This window comes from Canariomyces notabilis, assembly GCF_033297395.1.
Source record: "Canariomyces notabilis strain CBS 508.74 unplaced genomic scaffold N656scaffold_13, whole genome shotgun sequence".
NCBI classification, from domain to species: Eukaryota; Fungi; Ascomycota; class Sordariomycetes; order Sordariales; family Chaetomiaceae; genus Canariomyces; species Canariomyces notabilis.
Window position 1 is genome coordinate 326,874 of NW_027041835.1, and position 20,937 is coordinate 347,810.

The window sequence follows — 20,937 nt, forward strand, 5'->3', positions numbered from 1 at the left end:
TGCCGAAAAGAGGCAGAAATGAGGCAATTGAACGGGGAAGAATGATGATGTCGGTGGAAGCAGGATGACGTACGTACATACATACACACGAGACGGCATGAGAGACATGGTACGATGTCCGTAACGTTATGTACGTATCATACCTAGGAGGCAGTTCTTGGAGGATATTTCAATGTATGCTCGTCCCGTGTCAACGATTTTTGCTGTCAGTCTCGCTGTCCACTGTCATCTGGATCTAATACTTAGCGGCAAGACCCAACATAGCGCTGAAAACAAGCCAGCCCGGAGGAGGCGGTTGTTGAAGGGTGCGAATGTGAAAGGTGTTGCCTCTCAGTTCTGATACTGGCCGTCAGGGAAGCTCTAGCTACCTGTATGTACTACCTAACGACGCCGTTAATGTCACCGCCCGTAACATGAACTGTTTGGAATGCCAGCTCAACCGCGACAGAAGTTCTGCATCAGGATCTTCGGATTGATGCGCCGGGCAACCCCACTGAGGTTATTTGGTGGGGCTGATAGATAATTGACCAATGAGAGGTTTTGTTGTTGGTGAAGCTCGGACGGAGTTGACGATGCCGCCTCGGAAGAGATGAACTGGATAAGGAAACCTGCCTCTTGCCTAAACAGGATTGGCTCCCCGCAAAACCCAACCTCCTCGGTTCTGCTCAAATGGAACTTCGCTGCCCTGTTTCCGACTTTCCGTTGACTCTCTATTTCCCAATTTCATACCCGACTGTTCCGCGCCGACGCGTCCCGGGAGCTAGGTAGCCATATTCCCACGTCCTTCAACACTAGACCTTTTCGACAACAATGCGGTCCATCGTACTCGCCGTTGCGACGGCACTCACCACGGCAGTGGTCGCCCAGAATAATGGTACACTCTGAAACACTTCTCGCCAGCGATAAACGCATTCAACTGACCTTGTGGCACAGGCACCTACAACGTTAACCCGTCCACCGTTGATCCAGGACTCCGGGGTAAGGATGTTAGACATGCTCATTCACTTGCCCGACTGACGAGTGGATAGTCGAGTGGTGCAGGGCGCAGTTCAGCACTTGCGGGACGCTCTGCGCTGGCAGCCCGTCGGCTAACGACTGCAATTCTGTATGTATTTCTATCTCTCTTGGACCGAGCGGTTTACTAACAAGGTGACTGCAGAACACCCTCACGTACACTTGTACCTGCGCAAGCAATAACTCTGAACCCGGTCTGATTTACTACACGCAGACCCTGCCCACTGTGAGTCCTCTGGCATAGCAGTATCCTGTCAGATTCTGCTCGACCAGTGGCTAGTCGGCTAACCTCAGCCACAGTTTCTCTGCGATCGAGCCTACTCTGACTGCGTTGCGGCGAACACGTCCAGCGCCCGGGCTCAGGAACAGTGCAAGACGGACATCAAGGATCATTGCGGCACGTTGGACCCCAACAAGGCTCAGATCGACAGCGGCTCTTCCGCATCGGAATCAACTACCAGCGCCCCCGCGTCGAGCTCGGCCACCGGATCCCCGACTGCTGCCTCCGGCGGTGCTGCTAGCACGTCGAGTTCCAGAGCCGGCGGCCCTACCAACGCGGCCTACATTGGAAATGGCGTCGCGGTGGTTGCTGCCGGTCTTTTTGCTGCTCTGCTCTGAGCGCAGCGGGGAAGCCGAACGGAACGCGCTATTTGAAACTGCATACCATACATTGCACGGCATAGAATATATGCAATCGCGGCTTAAGAGCGCCCCGGCTTGATCAGTATTCTGCTTCTCGTATTGATTTTCCCTCAATTTCTCCTCTGGACAGGTTTTATTTTTCATCGGCTACACCGTTGGTCCACAATACCCGACGCCGGACTTGATACGGTGGTACGACCGGGAACTAATGCGCACGAGAAGACGATGGCTCCGGATGACGATAATAGGAATGATGGTGATGGCACGAGCAGAGTTCAGGTGGTTGATGGCGATTGAGGGACGTTGCTGAGGCGGTTTCTGAGATGCTACTGATGAAAAAGAGAAAGAGTTTATATCCATTTGCTGTTCAGGTTTGACTCCCAGCTTCCAGCGCCGTGATGTGAATGACACTGAAGGAGTCGTGCCGAGCAGTGGTGTGAACACGGTGGCACGCCCATTGTTGTTGCATCGATCTGCCCGAGTCCTTTGCTCCAGGCTCAACCCCCTTTCTCTCCCAGAAAGGACCTGCCTATGGTTGTCCATTGTCAGGGCTATCTGCTTTCCTTATAAAAGGGATACAACAGGCCTAGGTTTTTTCCTTTCTGGCACCATCACAAACCTGGTTAGCATCTAGCAATGGACTCTGAAATGGACTTCACCTTTTGCCGCTTTCTGTTATGCGGTCTTGCACCGCCAAATGGAGTCGAAGACACGGAAATTGCCATGGAGGGCAGGCGAACCGCCACAGAGGTGGGCGGGCAAATTACCACGGAGGAGACCACGGAGGAGGGCGGGCAAACCGCCACCGCGGAGACCACGCTTAATGCCACAGAGGGCAGAGGACACTCACCAAAGCTTCCGCCAGAGGTCATTAGCAGGATTATTGTCGAATCTGTTACGGAGACTTCTGAGTGCGCGCTGAGCCTCGTCTGTCCCGAGTGGAACCTCTGCCACCGGAGGCATGCCGAGCTTGAGCAGATCCTCCGCTGCACCCGCGTGGACACGTTCACCCTGCCTTCTACACCCGGCGAGCGGGGACATGTGTCCACGACCTTTGGACATGGCCCTGAGGACCACATCTGGCTTCCCCGGATGCGGGATCCCCGCCAAGAGGCCTTGACGGCGGAGGGTGGGCTGCCCAGCTTCTACCGCCGCGAAGTTCTCCGCGAGTGGGTCAGGAACAGCGTGATCGTCGTCGACCAGGAGATAACGGAGATCGACTGGCAGGATTTTCCGCCCTCGTTCGCCCAGAAGGGCATTATCCTCCGAGAGAAGGACAAGATCAGCTTGCTGCCCTTCGTGGACGATGTCCGCTATCTCTGTAGGAAGCGCGGGGTGACAGTGGAAGCAGTGTATGGCGTAGATGGCGTGGAGAAGGATCGATTTCCGCGCATCGTGACCGGCGCCGGCGGGGTCGGACATGGGAATGATGAAGAAGAGCAGCCGGAGTATTTGTATCGCCGGATTCGCCATCTGGTTCTCAATACGATACCGGACTTCGCGACGCTGAGCCTTTTGGAGGTCAGCACAAATGCTCCGGCTTCTCTTGGTGAATTCGTCCGCCGGAATATCGATTCTGCAATCCCCGAGGAATTCGCGTGGGAGGACAGGGTCGAAAAGAGGTTGGAGTTTGAGCGCAGGGCGAACCTTTGTCTGGAGTGGAGCAGGCTGACGGACCTCGAGTCGCTGTTCGTTGACCTGAGGGGTATTGCGCATTCCGAAGGTTGGCGTCGGAAGCCTTATGTGCTCTATGAGCATGTGGTCGACTTGGCTTCCTCTCTGCAGGGGAAGGGGTTGAAAATCTTGGTGATCGCTGGCTTGAGGTCTGAGGGGCGGTATCCCGGGCCTGAGCCAGCAACAATCATCGAGATTGACGAAGGTGAGTGGGATCCAGCCACGAAACTGTGGCGGGTAACAAGAGGTAATAAAATCAACTGGTGGAGGTTGTTTCGCGGTGCGGTCCGGCCCGGCGGACGGCTTATCCTTGTAGACAAGCGACAAGGCGATGGCTCATTGACATGGAGCTAGTTCGACCAGAAGCCGAAGTCTCTTGTTTACTTGGACTCAGGGGTGGGAATGACCACCGTACTAGTTACCTCTGAATTTGCGTACCCCCTACCTCCCCTTCCCCCTTCCCCCTTCCCCCTTCCCCCTTCCCCCCTCTTCCCTCTTCCCTACCCTCCCAAAAAGCCCCCAAGCATCCAAGAATAAAGAGAAAAGAAAAGAAAGATGATTTATATGAAAAGAGAGATACCCCAGAAAATATGAAATCATGTAGGAAGCCTTCGTACAAGCACGTGCTATGACTTTGGTTAGCCCCATTATCCTACCTACCCTCCTTCCCTATCAGCTAAGTTGTCCAAGTTCGCTTTGTCATCACGATCATTCCGTTCCTCCTTCCATCCTCCTTTCCCAGCTAACCACCTAAGGTAACCTGTTAAAGTTTGTCATTAGCAGTGAATGACACAACCCCCATTCAAGCTGCATTCATCTGCATGCAGCCTGGTGCGGGGCAGCTCTATCGCCGGGCACTGGCTGTTTCTGCCTGACAGAATTGCACATTCTCAAACACGACTCAGCTCACAGAGACTCACACGGCTTGACAGGCGATTGGTCAGTTCCGATGGCTGATGTGCGATGTGTTGGCCTTGGTCAAAGCCAGAGTTGTTCAACATCTGAGCTCGACTGTCCTCGGGCACCGTATTAGTTGCTCAGGCATGTAAACTCCTACAGTACTACGCAGTCTTGTGCCGAGCTTCCAGCTTAGTTGAAACAACTTTCTGCATCTCGGAAGATTGACATAAGCATGCACGAAGGTGCAGCCTGGAATTACACTTCCAAGGTTCCGGTTATTGCTACATGGTCCCTCCGCTCAGGCTGACAAGACCATCCCGGGGCTTCCATTCTCAAGAACCACCTGTCACTAACTTTCCGGCTGCTAGTATATTGCGGCCCATCGAAGTCAACTGTTTCAAACTCTCTCTTCCCTTTTTTCTTCTTGTCTACTACACTCGTATCCGCACTGCCTTGGCTCACACGCCTTGTCATGGAAGATATAAGCGGCAATGGCATCCGGCCGCCGAAACAGCAACACTGATGCTGGCAGGGCTGTGCCGACCATCCTCGAATGGTTCGCTTCTCCAGCCTCACCGCGACACAGACACACAAGAGACCGGCCTCACCGTCACCAGCCCCGAGATTCCGAGCATCCGGTTCGAGAGCATGCCCCCGACGGCACCACAAGGACAGCCCCACGCCGCACCGCAGCCTCCATGAGAGTGATAATCAAGGTCAAGCCCCTGGATGACGGGCTCCTCGACCTCACCCTCCTTGTTAAATATGGCTGCTCCATATCCAACCTCGAGCCTTATCTCAGGCAAAACCATCGTATTCGAAATCGGCCCTTACCCGAGCATGCATCCTTCCAGCTCTATGGCCCAGATTGTCGAGAATTAACACTTGACGAGAGAATCAACAGCGACATGTCGACAATATGGTACCGCGTGTCCAAGTCTAAAGACAAGGCCGACAACTGGAGGTTCTCTAAATGGCCGGACCTGACTGATGCACCCCTGAAGCCCTCGCTGACAAGTGCCTTGCTCGAAGCCATCAACGCTGGAGCCACCGTTGGGGAGCTAAGGCAGAGGATCGCAGAGCATATGGGAATCAAAGATGCAAACAGAATCGTTCTTGTCGCCAGAGACGGTGTGCGGCGCGGCTCGCTGCACGGAAACTGCTGGCAGGTACGCCAGGTCAAGAACTGGCTCTGCCGTTGGCTCAGCATCGACATCAACCCGGAGAAAGGCTATGTCGTCCTCCGGGGATTGGGGAGGGAATACCTCTACCACCCCAAAGCCGAGAGCGTCTCGGCCGACATGGCTGTGGAAGGCCTCCAGGAGTACTTTGAGACCCGGATTCTGCAAGCTGTATGTCGGCATGGGAGGAGCAAGCCGAGGGCACCGTGTGGACTCCGACTCTGTCTCGATGGCAAAGCCTTGAGCCGCTCCGCTCCCGTAGTTTTGGGCGCCACCTACGACTTTGAGCTTTCGGACGACGCAGCCGACACCTTTTCGGATGAAGAGTCGTGGCTGTTGCTCCCAACAAAGACGTGCAGTGCTTGCATTGAGGACAAGAAAGTCACCGAGATGCCTATCAGAGTCACGAGACGCTGTAAGCATGAACCGACAATATGCAAGGAGTGCTTGCAGCAATGGTTAGAGTCAGGCGTTGCCGACGGCGCTTGGGAAACAGGGCTCAAATGTCCCGACTGCTCTGAGCTTCTTGAGCACCGGGACGTGAAGCGGTACGCATCAAAGGAGGTTTTTGAGCGATACGACAACTGGCTGCTGCGCGCCGCCCTCAAGAACTTTCCAAACTTCCACTTCTGTCTGTCCCCGGGATGCAAGTCCGGCCAAATCCACCATCCCCGGTCTCCATGCCCAGAGCTCAGGTGCATCGCCTGCAACGCCCGCCAGTGCGTGGAGCACAATATCCCCTGGCACAGCGGGGAGACCTGCGAGCAATTCGACCGCCGAAATCGCCAGCGAAAAAGGGACGAGAAGGCTTCAGAGGAAGAAATCAAGAAAACGACCAAGACATGCCCAAAGTGCCACAAGGCGGTCCATAAATACACCGGATGCAATCATATTACCTGTAAGTAGGCCCCGATCCCTTTCCAATCTCTTCTGACGGTGACTAGCGCTGACCTCTCCATCTCTTGCCAGGTGTATGCGGTCATGAATGGTGTTATATCTGCCTAGCCCCGTACGAGCGCAACCGACACGACTTCCTTTTCTGCCGGCACACGCCCGAGTGCACCGAGCCGCCTGACCCTGTCGTCGAGGCTCTTAACTTGAACAACCTCCCGCCCCGCGACGACCCGTTGCTCCGGGATGACCCCTTTATCGACCTGATGATGGATCACCTTGGGAGGGATTGGGGTGACCACCTGGTGAGGCCCGCTCGCAACAATAACAACAACAACAACAACGGCGAAGCAATCCCCCCCGCGTTCGCCCCTGTCCCCCTACGCCTTGGAACTCGCCGTCCGGGACCCCATGCCGGGGCGGCCGCTCCCCAGCAGCCGGACCAGCAGGAGCGGCGGCCGCCGATTCCTCCTCCGCCTCCAGTGCCCTTCCCGCCACGCCTGACACGGACGGGGCCCGGGAATCCGCCACCCTTGCCCTTCTGGAGGAACCCCCGCGTCTGGCCTCCAGGAACCTTCGTTCCCCAGCGCCACCGGATGTTGATGCAGCCCCATATCATTGGGGACTGGCCTACTAACGCGGCTCCTGGTGCCCCTCCACCTCCGAGACCGCGCTTGGCTGTAGATCCCGACGTGAATATTGTAGATGCTAGGGCGTTTCTCTTTTAGGAATTGGAAACGGAGGATTAGGGAGGGGCGGGATGCTTGATTATGCATAAGGCATCATGACGGTTTTCACCTGCTCTACTCCTTTCTTTTAGGGGGTGTATTAGTAGTAGGAGGATGTTGTCTAGATCTGTGGTGCTCGGCGCATAACGTTTTGTTTTCCCTTGGGGCCATATGGAACTCACTATGCTCTCTTTCCGGGCTCATGGAATTCCTCTGCTTGGTCTCATTTCTGCGAATCCCGTTGCTTTGCTGATATTTGGACTTGCTCTTTCTTTGCACTACTGGTTCTCGGATGGCTAGGGCGGGTTATGGTTGGGATATCTCGGTACCTGGATACGGTCATGGTGATCTGGCGACTCATGTCCCATGCGATGCTTTGGCGGGACGATATGTATGTACGGAGTACGTGGTCAGCTTGTAAGGCGAGTTGAATGCGGGCCGTTGGCCAGGACGTGATGCAGATGATTCCAAATGCGCTCGCGATTGTCTTCGTTGGGTTGACTGGAATATATCTCAGCCCTAGGTCCAACCATCCCGGCAGCTGTGTACTGGTAATACTCGCCTTGATTGAATACCTGAAATTCTGAATAACATCAGGGGCAGGAATATTCGTAAGTGCTAAGTATAGGGCAATGTAGGCGGTCCGACGTGATGACGAGATAGAGTATCCAGATTTGTGACAAGTCCCAAGCGTTGCCGGAGAGCTATACTATGTACTAGTGTATGTAAGTCAGTCCCTGCCCGTGCCCGTCATGTCGGCCTGTCTTGTTTTCACTTCCACACGGAGAGGGCGATCCTTGTCAAGGCCGGCACCAGGAACAAACCGAGCCAGTAGCAAGAGAGGGAATAACGCCACCGCTGGCCTAGATTGCCGGCGCTAATGACGACAACCTTGGCGGCGCTTGACGGCGTCCAGGTTGAACGGAGTCCGACACTCTGCGTTTTCTGATGAATTGCTGCGAGTCAGACCGGCCATCCAGCCGGGCCCGTGGCGATAAGAGAGCAAAGAGTTCGTCGGGGGCGGCCTACACGGCAACAACGATGACGGGTATACCATGTGTCTGGTGATGTGCGACAACCAAGCTCCAAATAGTAAAATACAGTAAAAACTTGTTGCTAAAGTTAAGGGCAAAACTTTGTTTCGTCGATCAAACTGCCTGGAGCACCCGAGTCTCGGGAGCACCGGGTCACCGGTAACGTTATGTAGCTCACGCTTGACCCTGAGCGACCCGATATCCTGTAGTGTATTCTTGATTGTAGGTGTCTCACACCGCCAACCTTATTGTGTATGTTCGTACAGTACATACGCCGATGTGCAGATCTTGTGACGTCCTTATAAACATTAAAGTACTGGCAGCTTCCTCTCGACATCTGGATATCCTGTCAATTAGGAAGCGGACTGGAGTTATAGTGCTGTTGACATTATGCCAAGACCGGCGAACCATGTCTATTTTGACCCGACGTGAAGCTCTCTCCGTGCAACTGACACCAAGACAGCACGTGGGCAATTGATGAGAGCTCGGAAGGTCTAACCTTCCTTTGCGAGCAGACCACTAACGCTACCTACCTAACTACCTCGCCGCCTCGCTGCAGATTTGGATTTCGTGCAGGACACTGAGCCTCAGATCGGCAAATGCACATCATTGGCTACTCTTTAAGGCGGTCGAATGATTGAGGAACAACCAGTTGGCGGCAAAGTTTGCTTAGACCGTCAGTCATTTATCTCAGCGTTTAACTTATCGACGCGAATAATTGGGGATTTGCTACCCCTGTTTTGATGGCTTGTCAATCAACGTTACTGCTACTGTAGGGTAGCAGCACTGCGGTACCTGCAGATTGCGCACTCAAGCGCAGGCCTTGAGTGGTCCGAACTCACCCCCGGCACGCCCCACTAGACCATAATGTGGCCAATCAGAGAGTTCTCGACCCCTTTTGAGCAAAGGGGGCTTTCCCCAGACATGTCGCTTTCGACCTCGCCCCGACTTCTCTTTCCCCTAACGTTAGCCGAGCATCTCCAAATGTGAAATTGCCATTTTTCGATGCAGACTCGAGTGAACCGGTTCAGCCAATTGAGGCGGGGTTAAGCCATGAGGATCCCACGCTCCAACCTTTTCGCCGAGTTTAGCACACCGTCTTATTAAACACTATGGTTGCTCAAGACCTGCCCCAAGGGGCACCCTCCCCCTACCACGGGCTACTTGACACAAAGACTGCTTCATCCGAAGCTTCGTCCCTTTGTCTACCGCAGCGCCCGGTCCCCCTGCCACTCGGGCCCCGCGAAACATTGGACCAAACGGACGCTTTCCCCGAATTACCAGAACTGCCGTCGCTTCCCAGCCAGGCCCTGCCGCGCAGTGCCCGTTCTCTCAGCCTGGCCCAGATATCCGGTCCTGTCAAGCGCAAGCCGCTGTCGTCAACTGCCTCGCCTGCCGCCATCAGGTACTCCAAGGGGGGCTCTATTGCTGCCGTTGAGGGCCTCCCAAAGCCCGAGCAGCGCTTTGCGAGGTCCTGCTCGCTCGACAGCCCCACGCTCTACGAATTCCCTGACCACCGCAGCCTGCTTGCTACCAGTGCGCTGAGTACATTGAGCTGGCCAGCCAGTCCTGACAGCAGCCAACCGTGAGTCCTCATTGGCCCTCTCATTTTGCCCGGCTATATTGGTGGCAATGTTGGACTAACCGGGCTTTCCCTAGTAGATCTTCTCCCGCCTCTGAGCAGTTCGTGCAACCCTCGCTCCCGCCCGTCGATGCGGGAGACGTACCTCGAAACATAGCGGAAAGCGACCTTGCAGCCGCTCAAACACCAAGCACGCCTGCACAGGACGAGGACGTTGGCGCTGAAACAGCCAGTCAGGGAACTGAGGAATCGGATCCGTACGATTCATACGGCCTGGATTATCACATCCCCGATTCCCCGGGCTCGGACTCGCAGGTGGCCAAGAGGACCACCCTCATTAATAATAATAATTCGCGGACAATGTCAATGTTTGGGCGGAAGTCCCCCCCACCGCATCTTAATCTTGGATCGAGTCAAAACATAGATTTACCGGCCACAACATCCGCAACCTCGTTAGAAAGCAGTAATCTTAATAAGCCGCTACCGAAATCGCCAGCATCCTCCAAGCTCAGCGCCATCTTCGGCTGGGCCAGGTCCTCTTCTCCGTCAACACAAACAGACTTTTCGGACAAGGGCTTCTCGCCTCTTCCCTCCCCCTCGTCGCCCAGAGCCACGACCATCGTGACCGAGTCGTATGAGACAGCAGTCTCAGCAAAGGAACGAAGCTATTCAAATGCCGCTGAGCAGAACCCCCTGCGTTACTGCGAAAATTATCTCCAGACACCCGCAGACAGCACAACATCACTGGACCAGCTCGAGGAGATGGAGGACGAGCTGAAAGCGATAAGCGCCGAATTGGCGGCGTCCATTCGGCGCGAGATGGATCTTGAAGATCTAGTAGAAAGGCTACAGGAGCAGGTCAACAACCCTCAAGCGCCGGGAAAGCGAACGAGCGACTACTACTCCGACTCTGGGTACAGTTCGGCAAAATTCAGCGACTACGACCAGGCCAAAGAGGAGATCTCGCAGATTCAGCGCAAGGCAGAACAGGAGAAGGCACAGCTACGATTGGAACTGACCAGCAAGCTTCAGGACGAGCGCACAAAGCGCCGTCTCTTAGACCAGCAAATCCAAGAGCTCTCCAAAAGGGCATCGCAGATTGATGTTACTCAGATTAACACAAATGACGCAAGCGCACGAGTTCAGGAGCTCGAGAGCATGTGTGAGGACTTGACTAGGCGGCTCTCTGAAGAGCGGCAGGTCAAAAGCAACTTTGAGGACCTCCTTGGCGCATTGAAGGGGCAGCTCCAGACGGCAACGAACGAGCGGGACAACTTACGCGACGAGATTGTTCCTCAGTTGCGGGCTCGTGTTGAAGGACTTGAAGCTGAGGCTGCGGAGCATGCTAAGCTCGCCTACGACACGTCCAAAATGCAGCAGGAGCTCCAACTGCTCAGGTCGGAGAATTCCGAGCTCAAACAGACCGGTAGTCGCATGTCGATGGCACTATCAAGGTCAGCATCCGTTACCGGCGGCTCATATAGGGGAAAGATGCGCGCGCAATCCATCACGCGGTCGAACAGTACGAGGCCAATGGAGCCTCGCGAGGTCTTGGCCGAAAGGTTGAAGGATGTCGAGGCTCAGCGGGATGCATTACACAGCGCGCTCAAGAGCCTACTCGAGAGGCAGGAGATTCAAAACCGCGAGAACGCTAGGCGGATTCAGCAACTCGAGATGGAGCGAGATCGGTTGCTCTCGACGTCGCCCAAGAAAGCCGGCTATGAGAGGGAAGTTTCAAATCTCCGGGAAGAGATTGCCGTCTTGCGTCGGCGGGCAGAAGAAGCTATAGAGCAAAAATGGCAAGTTGAAAAGGGATTAAGCGGCCTCAAGATTGACCTAGATCGGGCTGAGGAGGAGATTGCATCGCTACGCAGTCTTCTCAAAGAGAAGGATATCCTAATCCCGGAAACGCCCGGCCGGCCGTCCAGTCGCCAAGACAGCTCCGCATCGCCGGTGACATCCGCCTCGCTAGAAAAGGCTTACCAGGAACTTCAAGCTGCATACACAGAGGCGCTGGAGCGGATAAAGACGCTAGAGGAGAGCACAACATCGGACGAAAAGACTCAGCTTGCAATCCAACGACTCCAGCACTCGCTATCGGCCGCCATTTCCGACCGCAACCTTGCCCAGTCGGAAGCTGCTTCCTACCGCACCCAGCTCGAGTCCTTGCAAACGCTGGAGAAGCAACACCTCGAGACGGAGCGCGACTTGGCCGACCAATTGCACGAATCAGCACGGCGGGTCGAGGAGCTTGCGCAGCAAGTCCGCAGCCAGCTCGAGGCAAACTCGGCGTTGCGCAGCCGTCTCGCCGATACCATTGCCCGCGGTGAGTCCGAGCAGCGGGTCAGCACGGAGCGCATCGCCGGGCTGCAGAACCGCCTCCGCCAGTTGGAGGAGAAGGTCATTGCCGCCCAAACGTCAGCAGAAGAGCGGGTAGCCCGACACGAGGAAGAGCTTGCCCAGCTCAAGGAATCCCACAACAGCCAATTGCAACGCCTCCGCGACGCATCCGGCTCCATGCGCGGCCGCCGTCAGTTCCCACCCAAATCCCCCCTCTCGCCCATGTTCAGTGCCCGCAACGGAGTAGCGGGAGGACTCAACGCTGTCAAGTCGCCGCGCCTGTCGACCCCGCTACTGGGTCCTCTTCACCCATATGCTCAAGCAGGTGTTCGCCCGGCTCTAAGGCGCTCGATCACGGCATCTGAGGATGGTGAGGCTTCTGCGGGCATGGTGGCGCAGGTAGAGGCACTCAAACGCCGGGTCGCCGAGCTCGAGGGTGCGCTCGCGGCAGCCGACGCCGAAATGCAGGAGGTGGTTGGGCGCATGAACACAGCGCAAATCGAGGTCATGACGCTGCAGGAGCAGAGAGAAGAAGCCGTGCGCGAGACGAGACGGCTTCAGCGTCTGCTTGAGGAGGAGAGAATGAATGTGTTTGAGGGCAAGTTCAAGAGTCTATCTACTCAAGTCAGGTAGAGGACCCCTATTTTTGGATAGGCAGTGCCTTGCGATGTTGCCGACTTGCTTTTTTTGGCCTTTCCCATATGGCCTCATGGCATGCATGATTTGGCGCTTTTTACTGGCGTTTATTTGGATATGTTTTCTTTTTTCTTCGGGAGGGGATACCCTACACGACTTGTTTTACGACGGCAACCTTGAAGGTTGCCCGTCACTTTGCGATGATGACATAACGTTATGTGTCTCATACCTGGCGAGCTTTGGATAGCAGCCTTTCTTTTCTTGCCATATACTTTTGGCTTATTACTTATTCTTTCTCGGCCTGGCCCAGCTCAGCCTTAGTGTCTAGTTGTATTGTATCATATCGGATGAGCTTTGGATAGGGAAAGAGGAGGGAGATGTAGCCATTATCACACTACTGATCTAGTTGTTTTGCGTGGGACGACATAAAGGGTATTGAGCCAGTAAAATAAAACTGGAGCTCGGGATGTTGGGCGAGGAGAGAATGGGCTGTAGCATCCATTGCTTAGGAATATGCAGTGTATTGCATTGCTAGGTTAAAGGAGTGGTCTACATGTATCAAGTTCCAAGCTATTGTTCTGCATGATGAGAGTGCTGGTGATGGCTGGGTTGAGCCCGGCAAGAATTCCAGCATCTTGAAATCTGCGCTGCGCTGCCAGTGTAGCCAAGTCTGGTGTTGTTGTTCAGTCAAGGTACGGTACTGGTACTTGGCAAGAGAGCAAGAGCTGTTAGTGCAGCCAAAATGTTGCACGTAAAAATCATCCTCTTGACTACCCCTCTTAACACAACTTTCGACCATGGTTGTCACGCTACAGATTGCCAACGCCATCGGTTGGCCGGAAATGACGAGCTCTCCTACTCCTTGTACTGTACCTGCCAACGACACAGGGAACAATGGGTTCGAGAAAACCACCGCATTCTCGAGTTGAAGAATCTGTTTCCGGACCTCTCCACCTCCATCAGATCCGTTTCTTGGGACATGCATCGTGCATCACCACATGGAGAAAACGCGAGACAGGGCCGCCATGACCTTGATGATCTCCCGCATCAGGCCCGGCCGATCTCGTCACCGAGATACTACCATATTATCTCAAAGACGATTACCAGGTGTTTCCGTCTCGCCACAAGAGCTGACACGAAAACATGAACATTGTGCATTTATATGGTTACAGTAACCGTCCGAAGAATGCGTATCTCTAGATCTTTGCCGTGCCATCAGCGGAGAAATATAAATAGGGGTCCTCGTCAATATTACATGCAACTATGTATACGATGCCTGGACCGCCCAGCCGACCCTTGTTGTGCGCTTCTCAGGTCCAACGTTGTTACACGGCATTTGCAGTCTATTACACCAGGCACACGTATAAACACGGGCATGCAACACAAAAAGTATCATGGCAGTTGCAATCTCTGCAGCAATAAGGCGATGTTGTTCAGATGAAAGGTCGTGTGAGGCGTTGGGTGGCTTGGGAGTGGGTGTGGGCGAGTGGCACGATTTGCAAGGTGCATTCCCGTCCCAGCCATTTTTCAGGGGCGGGCTGGCTGGTGGCTGATAGCCTGATACGTTGAGGTAGGGGAAATTTAGTAAATTGCAGGACAGACCTATGGTTGCATTTTGCCTGCGAGGTTGATAACGTTGGTGTTTGTTGGAGCTGTTACGGACGGGAGCTGCCAAAGAGAGCAGCTCCAGCCGAATACCGTACCCGCGAACCAAGCCATGGAGGTTAGTTAGGCAGACAACAATGCTCAGTGGCGCTCGGGGTAATTCTACCATGTTCACGCAGTCGAGTTATATTATTCATGGGCAGGTCAAAAAAGGGGCTGCCCTTTGATGGGGGCGGGACGGGACGGGAAGTTTAACGTTTGGAGCTGCCGTAAGGTGGCTCAGAAACTGTGAGTTCCCGGATTCTCTGTTGTCATGATACTCACGCGACTGCTGAGCTTGAGGTGTTTGCTCGCTGACTGGGACTCCTTGGAAATCTCAAAACGTAGTGCCAAATGGTTCCCCTGCAGGAGGTGGAGTGAGTTCATCGCGGCAGTCAAGATGGCATCTGAGATGGGGAAGGGGCAAGGGAAGTTGGGATGAGGTAAGCGTCTAAATGGTGCCCCCCACGATCGCTGATAATCAGCCCAGCGGAAGCTGGAACCAATCACAAGCCAGGCGGCTTATCTTTACACTAAACCGTTAGCGTTGTTTTTTTGACAATCTCACTTGACGTTCACATGGAAGCAACGGTTGCTTTCTACATTTTCATGTCTCAAGGTCGCAGCGAATTTGCGCCAATGGTCCTCCTGTGTGACAGTGATGGGCGCTCTGTTCACGCATCAACACTCGCGGCCTTTTGCAATGTCCCTCCTTGGGGCACAACATGCTAACCCGCGCCGGGTTCAGCTCTCCGTCTCGCCGGGACCAGAGGTCGGGTGGGGGGAACCTTGAAGGTGAGGGGGAGGTGTAAAGGAGAAGCAAGATATGGGACGGACAAAAGTTCGAAACAAAGTATAGTCATCTGTTTCCTGGTCCCCTGTCCCTTGGCTCTGCAGTACATACACCATATCGTTGCCGATATGCAGGCGGGAAATGCTCTAGCTACCAGCCGTCATCAAGCCAGGAACGGCTCTTTTGTCTCTCGAGGCTGTGTCCGTGTATATACAAGTACATGGCACAACACGTAGTGGACCGGCGTATGTCTCTGAGATGGGTATCATCTCCAGCGATCGCTGAGACTTGACGATAAGTCGTCTATTCTTCCCCACGCTTCACTTCCATTCCTTCCTTCGTTTTCTGCTTTGCCTCGTGTGCGGCAGCGCCCGTCTTTTACAGCCTTGGGTACTTGACAAGGCCCAGTTCGCCTCCTGGCTGTATCAATCGATTGGCCCTCTTGAAGTTGCTTCTTCTCTTTCTTTTTCAGAAAAGCATCGCTGGCCGGCATTGTCTTCGGGTCGGCCACCTCCCTTGTCCTTCTTTTCCCCTTCCTCTCGTTTATCATAGCTGGAACGCCTTCCATCTTCTGCGATCCAGGTATTCAGCCTGTCTCGAGATAAGCCTTCGTCCTGTAGGACGCCTTGTCCAACGCCAAACTGATACGACCTTTGCTTTTCGCTCACGTTTCCCGTCATGGCCAGCGAAGGCTCCAACACTTTGCCCTACGTGCCCCTGGCACCGTTCGAGGGCGACAACCCGAACGGAGGGGATTCCCTCACCGAAGATGTGAATATCTGGTATCAGGTAAGCTCATCGGGGCTGTCGGTAGACGGTTCGGTTGTTGTTGTGGTCAGAAGGCCTTTGATAATAACACGGTACATGACACCACAGACCGGTGATATCGGTTTTATCATCATCACTTCAGCCCTTGTTCTCTTGATGGTCCCTGGAGTCGGGTGAGTCGAGGCAGAGGGACGGATGAAGAAAGCAAGAGACACTGACCGGGCGGCAATAAACATATCAGCTTCTTCTATTCGGGTTTGGCGCGCAGAAAGTCAGCCCTGTCCCTGATATGGGTATCGATAATGGCTGCGGCCGTCACCACGTTCCAGTGGTTCTTCTGGGGCTTCTCCCTGACCTTCTCGCGCGCAGCCAGCGGCTACATAGGCGACCTTAGCCACTTTGGTTTCAGGAATGTCCTGGCACACCCGTCGATCGGCTCGAGCCGAATCCCGGATCTGCTCTTCGCCATATACCAGGGCATGTTCGCTGCCGTCACCGTGGCCCTCGCGACCGGCGCCGTGGCAGAACGGGGGCGGATGCTGCCCTGTGTCATCTTCATGTTCATCTGGTCCACCATCGTCTACGATCCGATCGCCTGCTGGACATGGAACCCGAGCGGCTGGTCCAATCGGCTCGGCGGTCTTGATTTTGCTGGAGGTACCCCAGTGCACATTGCGTCAGGAACCGCTGCTCTTGCCTACTCCATGATGCTGGGGAAGCGCCGCGGCCACGGCACGCACGAGCTCAACTACCGTCCTCACAATGTCACCCATATCGTCATTGGCACCGTGTTTCTCTGGATTGGGTGGTTCGGTTTCAACCCCGGTTCCGCGCTCTCAGCCAACATGCGCGCCGTCCTGGCCGCCGTCGTAAGCAACCTCGCCGCCTGCGTTGGAGGCATCACCTGGTGCGTTTTGGACTATAGGCTGGAGCGGAAGTGGTCAACAGTGGGCTTCTGCTCCGGCGTTGTCGCCGGCCTGGTGGCTATCACCCCAGGCTCAGGTATTTGCCCCTTTTCTCTCCCCTCAATCCTTCATATCCAACATGGTTACTGACCAGCCCTCCCACAGGCTACGTCCCAGTATGGGCTGCCATACCCACAGGCATCCTCGGCGCCGCCTTTGCCAACTATGGGACCAAGCTCAAATTTCTCCTCCGCATCGACGACTCGCTCGACATCTTTGCCGTGCACGGCATCGGCGGGTTGGTCGGCAACATCTGCACCGCTTTCTTCGCCGCTGATTACATTGCCCATTTGGACGGATCCACATCCATCAACGGCGGCTGGCTCAACCACAACTGGATCCAGCTGCCCATCCAGCTTGCCGACTCCTTTACGGGCGGTCTGTACTCGTTTGTCATGACATGTCTGATCCTGTTCGTGCTGAACCTGATCCCTGGCATGCACCTCCGCGCGTCCGAGGAGTCCGAGATTCTGGGCATCGACGACGCCGAGATTGGCGAGTTTGCCTACGACTATGTCGAGCTGACGCGGGAGGTCTTGAATGATGTCGAGGGAGACGTGGATGCACAAGAGAACGTGAGCGTTTTCTCCGAGGCCCAGCAGCTTCATCGTCAGGCTCCTTCTGCTTCCCAGCGGTTCTCGCCTGGAAGGGAAAAGAATAGTAATGGCTCATCAATCATGATGATGGATTACAACAACCAGCAACGAACGCATGGGCCGATCGGGTCAGCAAGTTAGGAGGCGCTCTGCGACCATCGCTTGCTTGGGGTTGTTTCTGCGGAGGATCGGAATATCGCTCCTAAAAGCCTCGGATACCTGGTGTACAAGGTTTATTTTCTTGCCATAGTTCAGCTCCCAAATAGGGGGAGGAGATTTAATAAACGAGCAATGACTGAGCATCTCTTTACCTCGTCCATAAATCATGAAGCTAATACGTAGATGACTTCGACCCCGGCAATATCCTGGAGAATAGCGAGTGGCCATTGCATAGAAGGAGCTGCGCGGACTAAGGTGCCATGGAAAGTAAAGCAGGGCATACTTATGATATCCGGGAAGCAATCAGCACCACCTTTCCCAAGGCTCCCGCCACTTGACACCGAGCAGCTCAAATATCCTCCGCTCGTCTCTCCCCTCCAACAACTCTCCAGCCGTGACCTTGAGCTTGCCCCTTTCCTTTCCAGCCATCACCTCCTTGTACAATCCCCGTTGGTTCAACCGCATCCCCTTTTTCGACGCCAGCAGTCGCATACTCCGATTAAAGATATCATTTCCGGTAAAGTAGATCAGCGCCGCACCGTACTCGGACTCAGGCACCAGGAGGAAATCAATGCGTCGCCAGATCGGCTTCCTCGCAACCGCCTGGCCATTACCATCTAGCGCAACAGCAACCTCGGGTGGAAGAACGCAACACCCATGCCATTTGCTTCCGGGCCCGTCCTTTCCCGTGCGCCGGGAGTGCAATGCCGCGAGGGTAGCAACCAAAAACCCCTGCCGCGTCAGCACGTCGATCAGTTCCTCCAAGAAGGGCACCAACTCATCGACCGAGTTGGTGCCCTTTTTAGTAACAATTATGTCGATGTCGCTCGAACTGTCCGACCCCCGCCGGTAGCTGCCGCCGATGAGCAGCTCCACGGCGGCGTCGACCCGTGCCGCCTCGCGTTTGACATATTCCCCGAGCGCGGCGACTTCGGCGCGGGGGATGCGCGTGTTGAGGTCGTCGTAGTGCTCGATGCCGAGGCGCTGGTTGGGGGTCAGGTCGGCTTTGGTGCGAAGGTCGTCGAGCGTACGGAAGCCCTGAGCGATCCACTTGTTTGCGCGGCTCGTGCCGACGTCGTAGATCTTGAGGAAGGTTTCGAGACCGTGGTCGAGGGGCTCGTCGTTGGCATATTCCAGGCGTCGGAGTTTGTTGGTCGAGACAATTTCCTCGATCTTAGAGGCAAGACGGCGGCCGATGTTGGGCAGGCGGTAGGCTTCCTCCTCGTTTGTAATCTTGGTCGGCTGCCGGCGAAGGGTGGTTATGGCCTTGCGGTAGGCGGTAGTCCGCCAGTGGTCATTGATGCGCGTGTAGTAGTCGCACATGCTCTGGAGAACTTCTATAGTTCGAGCGTTGGGATTCTGTGCGTTGATGGCCATGTCTCTTGTGCCACCACGGCTGCACGCGAAACGGTCCTCGAAGGCAATCTCCTTATGCGCAGTCCGGCGGGTTCCACCGGCCGGTCGCCTTTTGGCTCGCTCATCCTCTGACCTTGCTTCTGCCTCGGAGTCGGATACCATTTCGGGGGTGTCCTTGACAGACTCCAGATCATCCTCTTCTAGGTCCAGAGGGAGGTCCTTATACTGTTGCATGAGTTCAATGTACTCTGACAACTCATCCCTGGCGCCTGATGTGGGCTGTGGACTATGAAGCGCGTTGGAAGTTGGCTTGCCTCCTTGCTCTGGCAGACTGGGCTGGCAAGTTCGCGCAATAATGTCACAGGAGCTTGTAGGCTTTGGCGTAGGCAAGGGCCGATCACTAACAGCTTGCTGCACGTTCCTGGCTTCGTGCTGGAAAGACTGTCCTCCTTCAGATGGTGTCGCCTCAGGAGTGGTATTCTCCCTCTTCCTAGATACCCGAGGTTGTTTTACCTGCAATGAACGGTCTGAATTTTGTGGTGAGGCGTTAATGCCCTGCCCGGTGCCCTCCTGTGCCGGAAGGGGCCCGCCGGGGACTCGGTATCGATTCTGGTGCGGGTTGAGCAGCGTCCGGAAGGAGATGCAGTCGATAGGATACTCCTCGTTGACAACAATCGGAGCGTCCGCCAAGGTTGAGCTGAGGATGGGTTGAACATCTTTGTATGTCAAAGCCTTGTCAACAATGACATGGCTTGCACCATCCAAGCTCCGTACCCACTGAGCGCCAAACTCTTGGGCCTTCCTAATACGCAGTTTTCTGGCAGGTGCAATGTCATTATTCGGAATGTAATAAAAGGAAAGGCCGCGAAAGATCTGCTCGGCTTCTGGCACAGACATCGCTGATGACTGACGCTTTCGCTTCCTCATGGCAGAGCTTGCCGAGGGTGACTGGTCAACGGATGAAGATGGGTGTGTCGCACTTCTCCGAAGCATAGGATGGGATGGACGAGCAGTGTCTGGAACTGGCGTCTCCTCGACAAATGAAGTGGTGTCTCCTTTAAACAGAAGCGCTTTCCTCGCTGCTAGATCTCGAGTCGAAGGAGTAGCTTCAACGACTCCAGAATCCGGCGTGGTTGTATATGGGGTAGGAGCGGATGCTGTCCGCTGTAACTGAGATGGTGCCTTCTTCCTGGTTGAGACCGAGTTCTTTCTGGCGTTGAAAAAAGCGCGGCATTTGGCTCGATGTTCCTCTTCGTCGACATCTTGTTCCTCGGAACTTTCCTGATCCAGAGAATCTAGCACTTCAAAGAAGGCTATCTTCTCAGCAAGCGACGGCGAGCGCATATGCTTCTGATCTCGAGGTTGAGAAGTAGGGAACGAGCAGAGGATGGTTTGATGATTGACATGGTTGCCGAACCCAGATGCCTGCACAAAGCCGGTTGTCATTTTGAGGCACACAAGCCCTTCTCTGTTGAACGGCCAAAAGCCAGCAACGGCTGCCTAATTTGGTTTAACGTTACGTACCATACCGCTCCCAAACCCGCGTGGTGTTTAGAGCAGTTTGACGCGATCGCGGGGCACGCGCCTATTCCCTGCCTGTGCAGTGGGGCAGACGGGGTTGCGTGTGCCGCGAGATGCACACGACGGCACGTGTGTGTTGTAATTATCAGGGGCTAACGTTACTAGTAGGTATCGTACAGGAATTACAATGCGCTAAAGTTCAATATGTACCCTGAATTCTGTACTGTACACCTCGATTACACATACATAGTGTACTGTAATTATCGTATCCTTGTGATTGGCGAGTCCGTTAAAACGACCGTGGTTGGGATGCACCAATGCACGTCAGCAAAACACCTCAAAAATCAGATATAAAGACTTGAATATACTCACTCAAAGCTACCGTCATCAACTACCTATCTACTTCCTAAAGAATCTCAGTTCTTGATGGTTTTTTCCACCCATCTTGCTGGTGCTGGTCGGAGCTTGCTAGAACATCGTTGTGTGGGGCTGCCGATGTCTTGTAACAGACCG

At 54.7% G+C, this 20,937-nt stretch overlaps 7 protein-coding genes across 7 annotated transcripts; 4 read left to right on the top strand and 3 right to left on the bottom strand.

Moving 5' to 3' along the window:
- The first annotated feature begins 618 nt into the window (after window positions 1-618).
- On the top strand, window positions 619-2,027 carry N656DRAFT_780004 (uncharacterized protein). The gene is made up of 5 exons (XM_064815298.1): window positions 619-874; window positions 934-978; window positions 1,029-1,105; window positions 1,160-1,240; window positions 1,315-2,027. Exons 1-5 carry the CDS (start codon window positions 811-813, stop codon window positions 1,630-1,632), a joined length of 585 nt encoding a protein of 194 aa, XP_064669439.1. The 5' UTR covers window positions 619-810; the 3' UTR covers window positions 1,633-2,027.
- A 1,240-nt stretch (window positions 2,028-3,267) lies between these two features.
- N656DRAFT_685835 (uncharacterized protein) lies at window positions 3,268-6,478 on the top strand (the record flags this gene model as incomplete). The annotated part of the gene is made up of 4 exons (XM_064810614.1): window positions 3,268-3,683; window positions 3,973-4,019; window positions 4,717-6,309; window positions 6,381-6,478. Coding segments are annotated over 4 exons (2,154 nt in total), but the record flags the coding sequence as incomplete, so codon positions are not given.
- A 2,698-nt stretch (window positions 6,479-9,176) lies between these two features.
- On the top strand, window positions 9,177-12,619 carry N656DRAFT_711050 (uncharacterized protein; the record flags this gene model as incomplete). Its single annotated transcript, XM_064811723.1, has 2 exons — window positions 9,177-9,649; window positions 9,727-12,619. 2 exons carry the CDS (start codon window positions 9,177-9,179, stop codon window positions 12,617-12,619), a joined length of 3,366 nt encoding a protein of 1,121 aa, XP_064669441.1.
- Window positions 12,620-12,873: 254 nt separating this feature from the next.
- On the bottom strand, window positions 12,874-13,811 carry N656DRAFT_127137 (uncharacterized protein). Its single transcript, XM_064808570.1, has one exon. The coding sequence runs from the start codon at window positions 13,605-13,607 to the stop codon at window positions 13,128-13,130; it is 480 nt and encodes a 159-aa protein (XP_064669442.1). The 5' UTR covers window positions 13,608-13,811; the 3' UTR covers window positions 12,874-13,127.
- N656DRAFT_127145 (uncharacterized protein) lies at window positions 13,719-14,676 on the bottom strand. The gene is made up of 3 exons (XM_064808571.1): window positions 14,552-14,676; window positions 13,878-14,491; window positions 13,719-13,824 (listed from the first exon to the last, which is right to left on the bottom strand). Exon 2 carries the CDS (start codon window positions 14,394-14,396, stop codon window positions 13,884-13,886), a length of 513 nt encoding a protein of 170 aa, XP_064669443.1. The 5' UTR covers window positions 14,397-14,491; window positions 14,552-14,676; the 3' UTR covers window positions 13,719-13,824; window positions 13,878-13,883.
- A 1,061-nt stretch (window positions 14,677-15,737) lies between these two features.
- N656DRAFT_710616 (ammonium transporter) lies at window positions 15,738-17,529 on the top strand (the record flags this gene model as incomplete). Its single annotated transcript, XM_064811691.1, has 4 exons — window positions 15,738-15,848; window positions 15,936-16,000; window positions 16,069-16,829; window positions 16,898-17,529. 4 exons carry the CDS (start codon window positions 15,738-15,740, stop codon window positions 17,527-17,529), a joined length of 1,569 nt encoding a protein of 522 aa, XP_064669444.1.
- Window positions 17,530-17,850: 321 nt separating this feature from the next.
- On the bottom strand, window positions 17,851-20,247 carry N656DRAFT_710866 (uncharacterized protein; the record flags this gene model as incomplete). Its single annotated transcript, XM_064811707.1, has 2 exons — window positions 17,851-18,135; window positions 18,196-20,247. 2 exons carry the CDS (start codon window positions 20,245-20,247, stop codon window positions 17,851-17,853), a joined length of 2,337 nt encoding a protein of 778 aa, XP_064669445.1.
- Window positions 20,248-20,937: the final 690 nt, after the last annotated feature.